Source organism: Sminthopsis crassicaudata, chromosome 5 (assembly GCF_048593235.1).
Source record: "Sminthopsis crassicaudata isolate SCR6 chromosome 5, ASM4859323v1, whole genome shotgun sequence".
Classification (NCBI taxonomy): Eukaryota; Metazoa; Chordata; class Mammalia; order Dasyuromorphia; family Dasyuridae; genus Sminthopsis; species Sminthopsis crassicaudata.
The window spans coordinates 313,637,434-313,653,734 of NC_133621.1; the positions used below are offsets into that span (position 1 = coordinate 313,637,434).

General features: G+C 58.0%; 1 protein-coding gene and 1 long non-coding RNA gene across 3 annotated transcripts in view; one reads left to right on the plus strand and one right to left on the minus strand.

Moving 5' to 3' along the window:
- The window catches only part of LOC141545144 (uncharacterized), a 3,076-nt gene extending 954 nt beyond the window's left edge, over positions 1-2,122 (minus strand). The window contains exons 1-2 of the long non-coding RNA XR_012482907.1: positions 1,078-2,122; positions 1-673 (exon numbers count right to left, since the gene is read on the minus strand). The exon at positions 1-673 is cut by the window's left edge and continues 954 nt beyond it. This is a non-coding gene — a long non-coding RNA (uncharacterized LOC141545144). The remainder of the gene's footprint in view (positions 674-1,077) is intronic.
- Positions 1-16,301, plus strand: part of PRR5 (proline rich 5) — a 41,864-nt gene that overhangs the window by 16,152 nt on the left and 9,411 nt on the right. Inside the window, exons 1-4 of one of the 2 annotated variants that reach the window (XM_074272151.1) lie at positions 2,712-2,853; positions 4,484-4,597; positions 10,255-10,335; positions 15,575-15,623. In XM_074272151.1, coding sequence (XP_074128252.1) covers positions 2,807-2,853; positions 4,484-4,597; positions 10,255-10,335; positions 15,575-15,623 — 291 coding nt within the window. In that variant the 5' untranslated portion in view covers positions 2,712-2,806. Of the gene's footprint in view, positions 1-2,711; positions 2,854-4,483; positions 4,598-10,254; positions 10,336-15,574; positions 15,624-16,301 lie in introns of those variants that run through there. The other variant, XM_074272152.1, reaches the window with a different exon arrangement.

Consider the following 16,301-nt stretch of genomic DNA (forward strand, 5'->3'; position numbering starts at 1 on the left):
TAGCTAATGAGGTCATGGAGAAAGGCAAGATGGGAAGGGGAGGCAGGGCTGAACCTTGTTGAGCCTCCAGGGACTCCTCAGGGGTTGCTATGTGGAGGGGAGACAGAGAGATGGAGGAGTGGGCAGGTGGGCAAGTGATCAGCAATGTCAGAAGTCACAGAGAAGGGGAGAAGGGCCTGTGCAGGTGGCAACCACCACCTTTGGGGATGATCAGAATGCTTGGGAGAGGTGGATGGCTTACACCCCCCCCCTCTGAAAATAATGGCCAGAGGAAAAAATTACAAGAGTCCCCACGAGAAGTATGCTCCTGGAGGGCAGGAACAATTAGCCTTCCCACCTTGTTCTCTCAGTGCCCAGCCCAGCACCTGCAACCCATAGATGTTCCAAAATGCTTGTTGACTGACTGGCTGGATTAGCCCTGCCCCAAAGGTTCTCAGCTGGTCTCTGGCCTGGGTGCTGCTCCCTAAGCAAAGCAAGGGACTCCGGGCTCACCCTTGGCCCCGGCCTCCATCAGCATCTCTTCAGGGATGTGGCTTGCCCAAAGTTGCCCAAGCAAGGACGGCCAGGATTTTTGAAATGAGGTCCTTGGTTCCCAGTCCATAGGCACAGAAGGGACCACCAAGGTCATCCAGTCCAACCCTGGCCCAACTTTTGCAGACGACGGAGCTGTGATCTGGGAAAAGGAAGGGATTTGTCTTAGGTCAAACCTGCTCTAGAGTGGGATTTGGAGCTCTGCTCTAGTTCTGGTCCTCATTCTTTCTCCTCTGCCCAGATGTCTTAGTGAGGAGAGAGAGGGATGGAGTCAGAGAGGGGAAAATGTGGTCACTCCACGGGCCTCTTCCTCCCTGAAAGGTCTCTGGCTCCCTCAGCTAGAGCAGAAAAAGCTCCCAAAGGGGAGCTCTTAGCAGGCTGAGGAGCTGCCAACAGGGCATCCAAAGGGTCAGCTGTTGGACAGACAGACCCCAGGGGCGTAGGGCAGCCAGGCAAGCAGGCCAAAGATCAAAACAGTGAAAAGAGAACCAAGCTTGATGCACCTGGAGGTGACATCCTAGGAGCTGTAGCAAGAGCCTCCCTTACCTGAGCCGCGCCCTGGGCGAGGGGAGTGGAGGATACTGTGCCTTCCCCATCTCTGTGGCCCACAGTCTAACGGTACACGGGATCCAACCGCAGGCAGCTCCAAGTGCTAATATTATCGCAGGGCTGTATCAGAGCCTTCTGAAGCAAAGCGAGGGTGGCGACATCCAAGCAGGGAGGAGGCCGGAAGTGATGGGATGTCAGAGCAGGGGCTTCCTGGGGCTGGGCTTTATGGTTGGAGAGGGAAGCAATGGGCAGAACCAGCAACCAGTTTGCGGAAGGGAGAGATTTGAGAAAAGGCTGGAAAGATGGGGTGGTACTCAGTACTCAGTTAGCAAGGCCTCGAGTGCCCGGCAGAGAGGGAACTGGCCCGAGGAGATAACAGGAGCCTCTAATGTTCTGCCTGCCCAGGTGAAGGCGTGAGGGCCAGAGATAATGCCCGGTCTCCGATGCTCCAAAAGGGCTGAATGGAGGTCCCATAGGCGGAGGGAGAAGGGACAGCCAGAACCGCAAAGCCAGGATGGGCTCTAGTCTGAGCCACAGACTCGTTAGCTGCCAGGTAGAGGTAATAGACAGTGCCCTGTCTGTTGATCAGAGGCTTCCTAATTACTTGGTGCCAGGAACAGGAGGTGGCATAGGACCAGGATCTCTGGGGCCTGAGTTTGGGGGTGGCCCAGGAGCTCCTGCATCTTCTCTATTCTAAAGTTGCTGAAAGAGCACTGAGCCCTCATGCCAAGGGGTGTGAATGTCTAGCAACGGGGCAGCCTCGCCTTGGCACTGGGAGGGAGGTCCAGTCAGCTTCCCGAGGCTCTAGGTGGGCTTGGGCACAGTGAGAAGAGACCAGGGCGAGGGAGAAGGCATGGGGTGTTCTAGTCCTGTGCCCCTGATAATCAGATAAATAACAAGCCCCCTCCCAGCTCTGACTTTCCCTGTTCTAAGCCCCTTCCCAGCCCTGACCTTCCTTGTTTAAAATCCCCTCCTAGCCCTGACTTTCCCTGTGGTAAGCCTCCTCCCAGCCCTGGCCTTCCCAGTTCTAAGTTCCCTCCCAGCCCTGGCCTTCCCAGTTCTAAGGCCTTCCTAGCTTTGATATCCCCTTTTCTAAAGCCTCTCCCACCCTGACAGGCCACACTCCTTTGGATTTTGCCTGACCTGAATGAAGTCTGGCCTCCCCACCAGACCTGGTTTCTGCTCCGCTGTTTTAGCTTTGTGAACCTTCCGAGATGGCCGAGCTGAGTCCATCCCCACGATCACGCGGCCAGTGGTGGGAAAGGGGCCCGTGGCCATTGCTCTCCCGGTTGGGGTCCGAGACCCCCAGTTTGGGTCCGGTGGTGGGGAAGCTGGCACTCCCTGGGTATTGCAGGAGGTGGGCACTGAGGCCTCGAGAAGGGTGGCCCAGAGCGTGAGGGTCTGAGCTGGGCTTTGGCCTCTGGGCCCTGAGCTCCAGTCAGCTGACCTTTGTCCACTAGCCGGGCCTGGAAGCTGGACGTGCCCTCCGGCCTGCCTGGAGCTTACAAATCCAGCCTTATTTCCTGATTTGGGCCCTCCCCCGCTCTGTCCAGCTGAGCCGGGACCTGGCAAGGCCCGGGGAAAGGACTTTCTTCCCCAGTGATCACTGCTGACTCCGGATGAAGGGGGGCATGTGACCAGCTCCCGGCCAAGGCCTGTCTCCAGGCACCTGATCAATCCCCTGGCAGTTCTCTGAACCTAAGAGGCCTGGGGGCTGAACCAAACCATGAACAGCGTCTTGGGCTCCAGCCCCAGGGCAGCCTGGGAGAGCAGGTGAGCCTGCAACAGAAGCTGGGCCACAGCTCTGAAAAGCCTCCTTTAATAATGAAGGGGGCGCTGCCTTCTGGCCGCCCTGACTTAGGGCCATCTTGGGCAGCTGTGGGGGAGGGGGCTGCGGCTCAGTAAGGTCGGCTGGGTGGGGAATGGCCTCCCTGGCCTGGGGCAGCCTCCTGTGGCGTCCCCACCCATGACAGCCTCAGGCCCCCTGCATATGGAGTCCTAGTCAAGTCCTGACTGGAACAGCCCGGTCCCTTTCTGTAGAAGTAGGGGGACTGGACTCCAGCGTCTCTGAGTGGGCTTCCAGTTCTGCTTCCTGAGAAGCTCTCAGCTGCAAAGCTCTGCCCACACTGGGTTGCTGGGCACCCTGGCTGGGGCATGGAGGGCCAGGGGCTCGGGAAGCCTGGCTGCCTCCGGATCACTTCTGAACGGCCCCTGGACCTCTTGGCGCGTGGGGGGAGGGGGGGCAGTTCAGTGTTGGATCTGTGCCTTTTGGAATAAGGAATTCCCAGGACAGAAAGGCCTTCTTTCTCTGGCCCAGGGCCCGGGGGCATCTCCAGCAGGAGGGACCAGGAGGCTGAGCCAGGGCTAGTCCTGGCCGTCCCGCTGTCGGTCCGAGGGAGGGGCCGCCTGGTCAGCTCCGAGTGCCGAGGCAGGCGACTGATGGCGTCCCGGGGCTGCCGGAGACCTTGCAGACCTCAGCCCCAGGACACGAGCACGGCTCTAACAGCCGAGTCCCGAGGTGTGGGCAGTGTCTGCACAGACGGCTTAGGGACTCCGGCAGTGAGCGTGGCCGTGGCTGGGGGTCCAAGTTGGTGGGATCCCAGGGCGTGCGCGCCCGTGTTGTGTGGGGAGTTTGTGTGTGTTGTGGGGAGGAGGGTTGTGTGTGTGGGGGTGTCTGGGAGGGTTGTGGGGGAGTTTGTGTGTGTGCGCGCCCGCGTACCTGGCGCAGGGTCCTTCTCTGCGTCTGCCTCCTAATGCGCCCTGTCCGGTCCGCGGGGCGCGTGAGGGAGCGCACTCTCTCTCTCCATGTGCCTGTGCGTCCGCGAGCGGGGGGCGCGTGTGTGGCTTCGCCCTCCCGTGCCCAAGTGTGCTGGGGGCCGCCGGTTTCCGGGTGCGGCCACAGCTGGCGCGGCTGGGGGCGGAGCCTCGGGGTGACAGCTGCGGCAGGGAGGGGGAGCAGGGGCGGAGCTGCCCGAAATGCCGGGGGGGTGGGGGACGGAACGCGGGGCTCGCGGCGAGCTAGGTCCCGGGGCGGCCCCGCCCCCGGCCGCCTGCCCCGCCCGGCCCCGCCCGGCCCCCGCTGGGCCTCTGCCTCGGGGGCCAGAAGGAAGGCCACACTATCTTTCCGTGTGTGTGAGAGTGTGTGCGCGCCGGAGAAAGTGTGTGCGCGCGCGCAAAAGAAATGATTAACCTCCGTGTGTGACGTGCGCGCGGGGCCGCTTCAAAGTTTGCTCTCCGCCCGCGGGCAGAGGCTGGCGTCTCCGCGGAGGCCGGCGCTGCGCTCCCTCCTCGGCCTCCGCCTTTGTCCTCTCGGGGTCGCGGCGCGCGGCTCCCCGCGGCGCTCCCCCCGGGGCGCAGACCCTCCCACCCCGCCCGCAGGGCTGACCATGAGGACTCTCCGCAGGTTGAAGTTCATGAGTTCGCCCAGCCTCAGTGACCTGGGCAAGAGAGAGCAGGCAGCCTTGGATGAGCGGGGAGCCCAGCAGCGCCAGGCCTGCTCCAACGCCACCTGGAACAGGTAAGGGCTTGTCCGCCGGCCCGGGAGCTTCCCGGCGGGACCTTACGGAAGCGTCAGCTGGCCAGGATCGCGCCGGGCCGGCCCGGGCCGCGGACCCGCTGCGCTCCGCCACTCGAGCGTCGGGGGCCGATGAGCGGAGGAACGGGGGGATGGCCAGAGCCAGAGTGGCTGCGTGGGTGGAGCGGGTGGTCTCTGACCGAGCTCCTTCCTGCTTCGGAACGTCCTCCGCCCCGCCTTCCACAAGCGGCTTGGGGCAAAACCCGGGGGCCGGTTCGGGCCGGAGACCCGCGGTGCCCTTTGTCTCCATTTCCCTGCCCACACATTCCCCGCTGTAATGGGCGAGAAGCGCCCCTCCCCCGCCCCTCCCCCATTCCATCCCGGCCGGAGGCGGCCGAGGCCGGGGGTGAGCGCGGGGTTTGAAATCCTGGCGGCTCCGTGCGGGCCCGCCCCGCGTGCTTGTGGGCTCTTCCCCCCGTCACTTTTTCATCCTTTGTTACAAAGCAGAGGGAGGGAGCCTCGGAAGTGAAGGTGGCCGAAAAGCGCCTTCTCCCCGCTTCTCTTTCTCTGGGAGGCATGGGCTTCGGGGATCAGCATCCCCACTTCACAGAGGGGGAAACTGAGGCTCCCCAAGGCACATGCGTTTGAATAAAGGCTTTGGACTGTTCCATTCAGCTCTGTGAGGCAGTTTCCATTCAGCTGGACGGGGCTCTGCGAAGCAGCTCCTCAGGGGCACAAGAAGGCCTTTTCTTCGGGGTTATTATACTGGTGGGAGGAAAGTTCTGTGCACAGATGGCCGCATTCACAATAGCCCGGAGCACTTCGGGTGGGAGAGCCCGGAGCACGGGCTTCCCGGGGGAGTGGGTTTGAAGGAAGCCCAAGGTGAGCAGATATCAGTGGGGGGCCCTTGTGTGGCAGCCCGTGGGCCCGGGACTCGGCCCGGAACTCGGCCCTTACCCAGGGTGTTTGCCGGCCAGATGGCGAAAGCTTTCAGTCCCGCTGCTGAGCTGGCGTTTTCCCTCTCCCCAGAGCTGCATGGCCAGGGGGTGCCCCGGCATCTGCCTCCATCACTCCTCCAGGTGGAATGAAAGAGGCCATTCATTCCTCGTGGCAGCCGCAGACATGGCTCTAGGGCCGGCTCCTGTGGGAGGCGGAGGAGAAGGGAGGATCCGGGCCTTTGAGCCGGCAGGGTGAGGGCCCGCTGCTGCGGTCCAGCCACTCGGAGAGGGGCCCACCTGAGAGAAAATGGCCCCCTGACCCTGTATTCCCCTTTGTCATCCGAAAGTGAAAGCTGCTCGGAAAGTGAGAGGCCAGTCTAATGTCACTTAGTTCCTGGCACTTAGCAGGTACTTAAAAGTGCATCTTATATCCCTCTTCTTACTGAGGGGGAAACTGAGTCTTAGAGAAGTGAAGTGACCCGTCCCCTTCGCTTTATGGAAGGGGATCTCGAGGCCAGGCCTTAGGACTCCCCTGAGACCATGCAGGGAGTCTCCTCAGGCCCCGAGTCCCTGCGCTGTCCCCTCCGGATCAGGACTGGGCCAGTCAGAAGAGGGACAGGCCGGGACTCTCCCCTACAGTGTTCTTCCACTGAGAACCTATTATCAGTCTTGATACTTCCCAGAGCGGTGGAGGAGACAGGGTGATGGGATCTATTTTACCTCCAGAGAAACTGAGGCAAGCAGGGAGACACCCCTTGTCCAGGGTCCTGAAGCTGGGCCCACACTGTTTTTCCCCCCATTGCCCAGGGCACTGTGTCTGGGGAAGGGTTAGAGCTGGTTAGAGTGACCCTAATTTCATCTCTGTCCTTAATTCCACCAAACCCCACTTCCCCATGAGCAGGCTTTGAAGCGGTGAGGGGAATGGGGTCTCTGGGGGTAGATTTTAAAAAATTTTCTGGAAACCTAGAGTTGATCCCTGGTGGACTGATGTCATGGGGAGACCCCTTGCAGAAAGTGGAGGAAAGGGTCCTGCCTCTGTGCCTTCCCCGGGGATCACAGTAATTTGTAGTTCTTAACTGGTTTTGGAATAATAAATAAGCAAACATTTTTGAAACTGCCAAATGCTTTCAATGCTTCAGGTGTTAATCTCCCCATTTTCCAGGTCTGAAAATTGAGGCTCAGAGAGGTAAATAGTCACAGAGGAGGTGAGATTTGCCTGACTCCAGGCCAGCGGCTGGGATGCGCTGCCTCCATTAAGTTTCAAGGCCAGAGGCAGCTACAAGAAGCATTAGGCGGGGAGAGCTCCCACCTGTTCCCCTCGGTCCAGCCCAGCCTCCTGCTGGGTGCACCTCATTCCCGCCCCTGACCTTTTGGGGTGGGGCACCAGTGTTTTCTGGGAGTGGGGAGGAGAGATCTGCAGCCTCCAAGGCCCGGTGACCTGGACTCCAATGATCTATTTGTGTCTCCTTCCCCACCTAGTGTAAGCAGGCCCCACCCTGAGCGACCCTAGGCTTGGGGGTGGGGTGGGATTGTCTGAGGATTGACCTGGCAGGTCTAGGCCCCTGGAGGCCAGAGTCTGGTCCCGGGGAGCAGGTTGGCACAGACCTGCTATGGGGAGACACAGAGACAGCAGTCACCAAATATGTGATAGAATCAGGACTCGATGCCACTAGAGAGGGCCCTGAAACCCAGACCCCCTCCCTTTGTCCAAGCCCTGCTTCTATAGCTTGAGGCCTGGGGAGGAGAGCCAATTTCCCGGTTCCAGCAGAGGCTGGGAAACCCCTGATGATATTTCAGGGGCTGCTGTCCAGGACCATAAGGTTCCCACCTTGCCCCAACCCTGGGAGAGGAGAATACCAGAGTCTGTGACTTTACTGTCCTGAGGGGCTTTCCCACGGACCTCATTTCAGCATTTACTAAGAGCCTGCTCGGGCCCTGCCCTGGGAGAGCTGGGCAAAGTCTCGGAGGGTGGAGATGGCCTTAGCCGTCAGAGAAAGTGTGTGCCAGGGAGGAAAGGCTGAGGAGAGGCAGACCCAGCAGGGGCCGGGTGGGCAGTGAATATTGTTTTGGTTATTAAGAAACAAAAGCTTTCCTCAAAGGGCCTCCTAAATCTGCCTTCCTGGGACCTAGCAGATAAAGCTAATCCCCTTTTCCATTCTCTGTGTGATCTAAGGTAGCAAGTGTAAACTGTAGGGGGGAGGCCGTTCATTTCAACTCGGAAATGCTCTCTCTGGACTGGTTCCTTCTGCCCTTGGGCAAAGCCGAGGATGACCCTTATCTTAGCTTCTATGGGCCAAGGGGCCCCGGGAGGCTCCCTTCCTCCACCTTATCATTGCCTTTCTTATGACTCCCAAGGCTGAGGCTCCTGGGCTTACCTCGCTGGGCTCTCCCAGAGGAGCTGGGCCTCGGTTCTCCCTGACCTTTCAGAGAGGGTTGTCTGGGAGGCTCCTTGCCTCCATCTGGCCTTTGCCTTTTTCTCTGAGACTCCCAAGGCTGAGTCTCCTGGGCTTACCTCGCTGGGCTGTCCCAGAAGGAGCTGGGTCTGGGTTCTCCCTGACCTTTCAGAGAAGGTTGTCTGGGAGGCTCCTTGCCTCCATCTGGCCTTTGCCTTTTTCTCTGAGACTCCCAAGGCTGAGTCCCCTGGGCTTACCTCGCTGGGCTGTCCCAGAAGGAGTTGGGCCTGGGTTCTCCCTGACCTTTCAGAGAGGGTTGTCTGGGAGGCTCCTTGCCTCCATCTGGCCTTTGCCTTTTTCTCTGAGACTCCCAAGGCTGAGTCTCTTGGGCTTACCTCGCTGGGCTCTCCCAGAGGAGCTGGGCCTCGGTTCTCCCTGACCTTTCAGAGAGGGTTGTCTGGGAGGCTCCTTGCCTCCATCTGGCCTTTGCCTTTTTCTCTGAGACTCCCAAGGCTGAGTCTCCTGGGCTTACCTCGCTGGGCTGTCCCAGAAGGAGCTGGACTCTTTGGCTTTCTGGAGAGGGTCGTCTGGGAGGCTTAGAAATGAGAACTAGAAGTAGCAGCCATCGGCACCTGGCAGAGAATTGGGTCAGGATATTGGAGCAGGACTGGGAGGGAGCGTAGAGGAGGGGGTCAGAAGGGCAGCTATGGTGCAGTGGTCAGCACCTGGGCCTGGAGTCCAGAAGCTTCAAGTTTAAATTTGATCTCAGCCCGTCCTGGGTGCTGTTTCACCCTCTGCCTTAGCTTCCTCGATAATTGTACCCACCACCAAGATTGCGAAGCACTTAACACAATACCTGGCACACGGCAGGTACTTCCTAAATGCTTATTCCCTTCCCCCTTCTTTGCGGAGGAGGGAGATTAGATCATGGAATGAAAGGGGAGGGGGCTGCCCCTTGGGCAGTGTGGGAGGGGCATTCTGGGAAGAAGGGATTGTTGTGAGCACCGGGCCAAGCAGGGAGGCTTGTGAAGGCTGGAGACTGAGGAGGCCGGCCTGGGGAGTGGAGGTTATGGGGATTATCCCTGTTGACTTTTCTGTGACCGTTGTTCTCTATCCCATGATGAGGATCCCTGGGGCCCCTGTCCAGCTCAGACTGGCCTAATTCTTGGGGATTCCGCCCATCCCAGCCTGGCGCTTCTTGTTCCGACATCTCTGTCTCTAGTGGCCTGCCCTGAGCCCCGAGTTAGGTGGATACAGTGTTTGCTCCTGGTGGCCCAATGGAGAGGGCAGGCAGCCAGGCAGCGGCTGCTCTCAGGTGCCCCCTCCAGTATCTCTGCTACTGAAAGCAGTTCCCCCTTCCCCTTCTAGGGAGCATCTTAGCAGAAGCCCAGAGTCCTCCACCCTGTGAGCCCTACCAGAGCTGGGGCTCTAAAAGGCGGAGCTTCAGACCTCAGGACTGGGGAAGCCCCTCCCCCTGCCCCGGGCCATCGACCTGTCCCTCAGGTTTTTCCTGTCCAAGTTCTCCCCCCAAGACACACACCTGATGGGCCAGGAGGGCCCCGGGGCCACAAGGGACTGGCCTCTGAGTCACTGGGAAAGGGAAAGGTCCATGTGACAGGAGCCGAGATCCTGCCCCAGGGCTCCGCAGGGCTGGGTGGGGGTTGGGGGAGGCTGGGCCCCTGAAGGAAGGAGGAGGTTTCTTTAGCTGGCTGTCACCCATCACTCTGGAGCTGCCCTCGGGTCAGGGGGAGCATGCTGAACCCCTCTTTTCCCGATAGCCCTGGCCTTCCCTTCTCCCGGCTGAACAGTCAGGCTCCCTGCCCTGGTCTTCATCTGGGCCCTGTCCCACTAGTCTGTGTCAGCCCTTTCCTCCCATGGGACTCCCACGGCAGGCCGGGGGCTTCCCGGGAGCTCAGCCCTGGCTTCTGGCCAGCCATCTCATTCCCTTAAGCCTTTCTTGAGGGCCTACTGTGTACCCGGCCAGAAAGGAACAATTCCTTCTCCAGAGGCGTCCCATCCCAGTGGGAGGAGAGGTACAGACTCGGGACAAAGTCCCCCAGAGCTTCCAGGAGGGGGAGGGGCTCAGCAGCCGACAGAGACCCCTCGAGTGTCCCCAGTGCCCGGGCTTAAAGGACACTCACCCGGGTGTTGGCAGTAGCCAAAGGTCACAGGGAGGCAGGACCCAGCCAGGGGGAAACCTCCCTCCTTCCCCTCCTGTTCTTTGTTCCTCTCCTTGGTGGGGATGGGAAAGGGCATGGTCTGTAGCCTCCCCCTATTGCCTGCTGAGGAGGGCCCCTGCCTCTAAGTGGCCCCCCTTTGTCCTCCCCAGCATCCACAATGGAGTGATTGCTGTGTTCCAGAGGAAGGGCCTTCCGGATCACCAGCTGTTCCACCTGAACGAAGGAGTCAGGTGAGTAACGTTCCGGAGTAAAGGGCAGCTCTGGGTGGGCCTGCGGCCGGCCTCTGACCCTTGTGGGAACGGGGCTGTTCACAGAATCAGAGCTGGGAAAGCTCCCCCCAGGGGAGACCTGAAGAAATGAGAAGCCGTGGAGGGGATGCGCTTCTCTGCCAGCCCGGGCTGGACACGCACAGGGCCTCTGGGCCCTCCCTGGCTCCTGGGGTGCCTTGGTCCCCCCAATCTTTGGTCACTGCTCCTAGAGACAGTTCCCTGACATATCTCACTCCCCGGAGCAGGGATGGCCAGCTACAGACCCCCAGCCCGGCCTGGGTCCTCAGAGTCCTGTCAGTGCCCTTTGGAGACTTATCAAGCCAGGGTTTCAGGCAATCGATCAACAATCCTCTATTAAGCACTTTCTATCTGGCCCGGGGTTAAGAAATGGAGATATAAAAGCAGAAATGGGGAGCCCCAGCCTGCCCTCAGGGAGCACCTACTCCTGCCCAGCCCCTGGGGCACCTTCCCAAGTAGCTCTGGCCAAGGCCATTGGAAGCCCCGCCACAGCCTGCTGGCCGGCTCCTTCTGGCCAGTGCCAGCCTTCACCCAGTCCGTGAGAACCCCCAGGAGGTCTTTGGGACAGGGACAGAGCAACACGACTCCGCCATGCTTCTAAGGAACCCGAGGGACGACCCGACTCATGGGAGGTCACCTAGCCTGTGGGCAGCACAGCCCTACACCACGGAGGTCTGCCTGGAGGAGGGGGCATCTGAGCTCCTCCTGCATGGAGGAGGTGTTCTGGGTGACTTAATTCAGGGGATCCCTGAAAGGGGAGGCAGCTTGGACCCCAGGAGCGACTCGTGGCGCCCTGTTCATCCCTGGGATGCCAGGCGGAGTCTCTGTTCCTGAGATCTCCGTTCCTGGAGGCCACGTTGTTCAGGTTTAGTCAGGATGGGTGTGAGGCACTGGAATTGTGGGATTCCAAGGTTCTGGACTCCTTGACATTTGATAAATGGAAGGTCTGGAAGAGCAGCCGGCCTCAGGTCCTTCCTGCAGGGGCTTCAATAGGCAGCATCACAACAGGGGCTTGTCTCAACGGCCAGGATGAAGCGGGTCCAAGCAGAGGCTGGCGATCTTGACCATCAGGGAGAGAAGCACTAGCCTTGGCCAGAGATGGCCAGACTCCCTGTGCGCCCGCAAGCCCCACCCTTGCCAAAAAGATCCCAAGTTGACGATTCTGCTGGGGACAAGAGTGGCCAGATAGTGACCAGTGGGAGCTTTGTGATGTTACACAGCCAGATGAGGGGAGGATATAAGGGACAGAGGGGCAGGGATGGGCCCCAGCTCTGCTACTGATGTCTCAGTAACCCTAGAAGAACACACTGCTCTTATCTGGCCCGCCCAGTTCTGCCATTCCTTATTCTAAGTCCCTTCCCAGTTCTGACATCCCCTGTTCTAAGACCCCTCTCAGCCCTAACTTTTCCTATTGTAAGACCCCATTCAGTCCTGGCATTTCCTATTCTAAGGCCCCTCCCACCCTTCACCCTGCCTGCCTCAGTTTCCTCATCTGTAAAATAAGCTACTGAAGGAAATGGCCGACCACTCTAGTAGGTTACCCAAGAAAACCCCATTTGGGCCCACAAAGAGCCAGATCCAAGTGAAATGACTGAACTGGGCTGCCCCAAAGGTCGGGCTGTAAAGGAGAGCGCCTCCGACCAGCGGACGGACTTTGGATGATACATTGCAGTCACGACTCCCATCAAACTCAGCACAAGCCCACCGAGTCTCTTCATGCGTGGAAAGTGCCACAAGCTCCAGGAATGGACCCTGAGCGTCCATGATGTTGGACATTTATTTGAATCTCCAATAAGTAAGGCAGGAGCCCGAGGACATGTTTACTCTATCGGAGGAGAGAATTCATCCCCATCCAGAGAAATCTGGATTTACCTCTAGGCTGTATCCTAAAAGCCCTAATGCCCCGGCTGGGAGGAGGGTCCCTGGAGTCGGTCTAAGAGGGCATTGAAGGCTGTTGCCTCATCAAAAAGCATGAGGGTTGGAAAAGGCGGTGAGATTTGGTAGTTGGGAGATCTCTGATGACTTTAGAGCAGGCAAGAAAGGAGCAGGATCTAAGACGGCATCGAAGGCTCCAACCTTGTCAAGAAGCATGAGGGTGGGAAAAGGCAGGTTCAGGTGGTTGGAAGCCAGAGCGTGGAGGGTTCAGAAGGGATTGAGGAAGGAAGATGTGGGGGCCACAAATGGGGTTTTGGAGGAGCTGGACTGCAAAGGGCAGGGGAAAGGTGGGATGATGGATGGATCTCGTGAGGGTTTTTTGGGAGGATGGAGAAGGCACTGGCCTCTGACAGTGAAAGGAGTGAAGGAGCTAGGGAGAGACTGAAGTGAGCAAGATTGGGGATGATTGGGGTAGGAGACAGCCAAATGGACAGCTGGTCAGAGAGGAAAGGTTGGGATGGGGATCCCTGAGCCAATTAAAGTTATGGAAGGGCTTTGTTGTACAAGTGAGTCAGAATCCCAGAAAGAAGGAACTGGGCCCAGATCCCAGGCTCTGCACTCGGACTTCTGTACCGTTTTTCTCCATGATGGTGCTTTGGATCGGAGACTTTTCCACTGGATGGTTTAATGGCAAACGAGAATTCCAGGATCACAGAAATTTCATGGTCTGTTTCCTTTCTGAGGGCTACATGTTGTACTAGTAATTAATTAAACTTATTGTGAATATCTGATGCTTTTGAGGCAGGAAAGGGGAAAGAGCAAGGGAGGACGTGATCTTTGTGTTCTAACAGCCTCCTAAGCGGAGGCTTAAGGAATGGATAAGAATCTCAGAAATATAAAATGTGCAGCATGGCCGATGTGATGGAACAGGGGATGGCAGAGCTGGCAGGGACCTTAGAGCAGGGGATGACAGAGCTGGCAGGGACCTTAGAACGGGATGGCAGAGCTGGCAGGGACCTTAGAGCAGGGAACGGCAGAGCTGGCAGGGACCTTAGAGCAGGGGACGGCAGAGCTGGCAGGGACCTTAGAACGGGATGGCAGTGCTGGCAGGGACCTTAGAACGGGATGGCAGTGCTGGCAGGGACCTTAGAGCAGGGGACGGCAGTGCTGGCAGGGACCTTAGAGCAGGGGACGGCAGAGCTGGCAGGGACCTTAGAACGGGATGGCAGTGCTGGCAGGGACCTTAGAGCAGGGGATGGCAGAGCTGGCAGGGACCTTAGAGCAGGGGACGGCAGAGCTGGCAGGGACCTTAGAGCAGGGGACGGCAGAGCTGGCAGGGACCTTAGAGCAGGGGACGGCAGAGCTGGCAGGGACCTTAGAGCAGGGAACGGCAGAGCTGGCAGGGACCTTAGAGCAGGGGACGGCAGGGCTGGCAGGGACCTTAGAGCAGGGGACGGCAGAGCTGGCAGGGACCTTAGAGCAGGGGATGGCAGTGCTGGCAGGGACCTTAGAGCAGGGGACGGCAGGGCTGGCAGGGACCTTAGAGCAGGGGACGGCAGAGGTATGGTACAACATAAAAGAGAATGTCAGAACATATAGTCCAAGGCATGAGGAAACTGAGAGCCTGACAGAGGAAGGGACTTTACCGTGATCACGTGAATTCTGAGTAGCAGAGCGCACTTCAGTCTCCTGACTCCAAATCCTGTGCTTGTCTCCTCTGGTACCAAATTACCTGTGATTCCCTTTGTGTTACGAACAGCTCGCAGGGGTCAGAGTACAACTGGCCGGGATTTGCGCTAAGGATTTGCAGAAAGCAGACCTAGTTTTCATCACCTGAGGAAATCAGCTGCATGGATGTGTTGCAACTGTTAGTGTGCTTAAGAAACGATAAATGTGCAGGCTGCAAAGAAGCATGGGAAGACTTCTATGAATGCCAGGAAAGTGAAGCAGAATCAAGAGAACAGTAGGCACGATGACTTCGAGAGCAGCGAGAAAACAATGCAAACTGATCCTTGTGCCTGAAAGAAGACGAGAAGACATCGCTTCCACTTCCTGACTGAGGTGGGGGCCTAGAGATATGGAGCACGGAACACGCCATCAAAGTGGCCTGATGAACGGATAACTTTGCTGAACTTCTCCCCTTCCCTTTTTTATTCTCTGTTGTAAAGGACGCCTTGTTGGGTGGAGAAATGGGACAGAAATGTTAGGAAACGAAGGCAACTTTAAAATAGGAGATATCCATAAAAAGGATGAAATTGGAGGAAAAGGAGAGCTGGATTTGCATTCCACTCCCCTGTAGTTACTAGCTGTGTGACCGTAGGGAGCCACTTGAATGATTCAGCCTCAGTTTCCTCATCTCTAAAAAGGGAATTACAAAGTGGCCAAGTCCCTTCGTGACCTTCGAGGTGGGATGCATGCTTGTTGTTGTGAAGAGAGCACTTTGAAAGGGATACTTGTTTCCAGAAATGGTCTCGGAGGGTGCATGCAGATGGGCTGGGCCTTGGGAGCCTGGTTCTGCCCTGAGTGTTCAGACCTGTGTCTTCATCGGCCGCATGACCCTTACTTGCTCAAGGACTGTATCCTCAGTCTATCATCCCATGGAGCCAAATAGGTGCATTAGTCCTGAGGATGCAGCTGGGGGAGGAGGGAGAGGAGGGGAGGATGGGGAGGAGGGAGAGGATGGGGAGGAGGAGGAGTCGGTAAGAACACAACTTAAATGCCTTTTATGAGCTCAGCTGCAGGACCCAGCTCCCAGGGCTTCTTGGGGAATTCAAAGTGGGAATAGCTAGAAAAAACAGAGAAAATGGCTTCATCAAATCCCTGACTGGGACTTGGGGAGGTGGGGAAGTATCCAGGGACAAAGGTTCAAATCCTGGCCCTGTGCATCTCCCCCAAGTCATTGGGCTTTCTGAGCTTCTGGGTTTCTGTTGTAAACTGATTCAACAAACTTCTGTGAGGGACCCCCAGAAGTCAGGTGTGAGCCATGAGGGACATTCCTCCTAGGCAGAGAAAACACCATCTGAGTTTGGAGAGTTGTGTCTAGGATGGAGGACTGAGACTCAGTGAGGAATGTGCCGCAGAGGACTTGGGGATGGCACTAGGGAGCTAGAGACTGTCCAGGGACAGGGGGGAGAGAGAGGGAAGTCGTCTGTACAGACAACAATTAGCAGGCAACTTCATTGGCAGGAAGTGCAGAGGGTTTGGGCCTGGGGAACTCCTGCTTTCCCTCTAAGGAGCCCCCAGTCTCATGGGTGCACAGAGGGAGTCACTGTTCTCACGTCTGCATCCTTTTGTCTTGTGAGCACAGGCAGCTGCTGAAAACTGAGCTGGGCTCTTTCTTCACGGAATATCTCCAGGTGAGTGTGCTCACCCTGTGCCCCTCCCGAGGGTGGGACTGGGGGGGAGGGCAACAGTGATGGGACCGCAAGAACAGCTTGGCACAGTAATGATGTAGCGTCTGCCTGGGGCTTTACAAACAGCTCCATATTGGCTCCTCCCAATAACTTGGGGAGGGGGGGCACTGTTTTCACCCTCATTTTGTAGGTGAAGAAACTGAGGCAGTCAGAGTCAAAGTGATTTGCCAGGAGTCTCAATTAGAAAGTGTCTGAGAGAGAATTTGAACTCAGAGCTTTTTGACTCCAAGTTCAGTGCTATAGGCATTGGGGCAGTTCCTGGGTTTGAATCGAAAATCTGATCATTATAGTCTCAATGTCCTGGGTTAGAGTTGGGTTTAGGGTTATGGCTGGCTTTTAGATACATTCTCTGTCATGAAATGAAGCTCCCTCCCAGCCCTGACATCCCCTGTTCTAAGCTCCCTCCCAGCCCTGACATCCCCTGTTCTAAGCTCCCTCCCAGCCCTGACATCCCCTGTTCTAAGCTCCCTCCCAGCCCTGACATCCCCTGTTCTAAGCTCCCTCCCAGCCCTGACATCCCCCCGTTCTAAGCTCCCTCCCGGCCCTGACGTCCCCCCGTTCTAAACTCCCTCCCGGCCCTGACGTCCCCCCGTTCTAAGCTCCCTCCCGGCTCTGACGTTC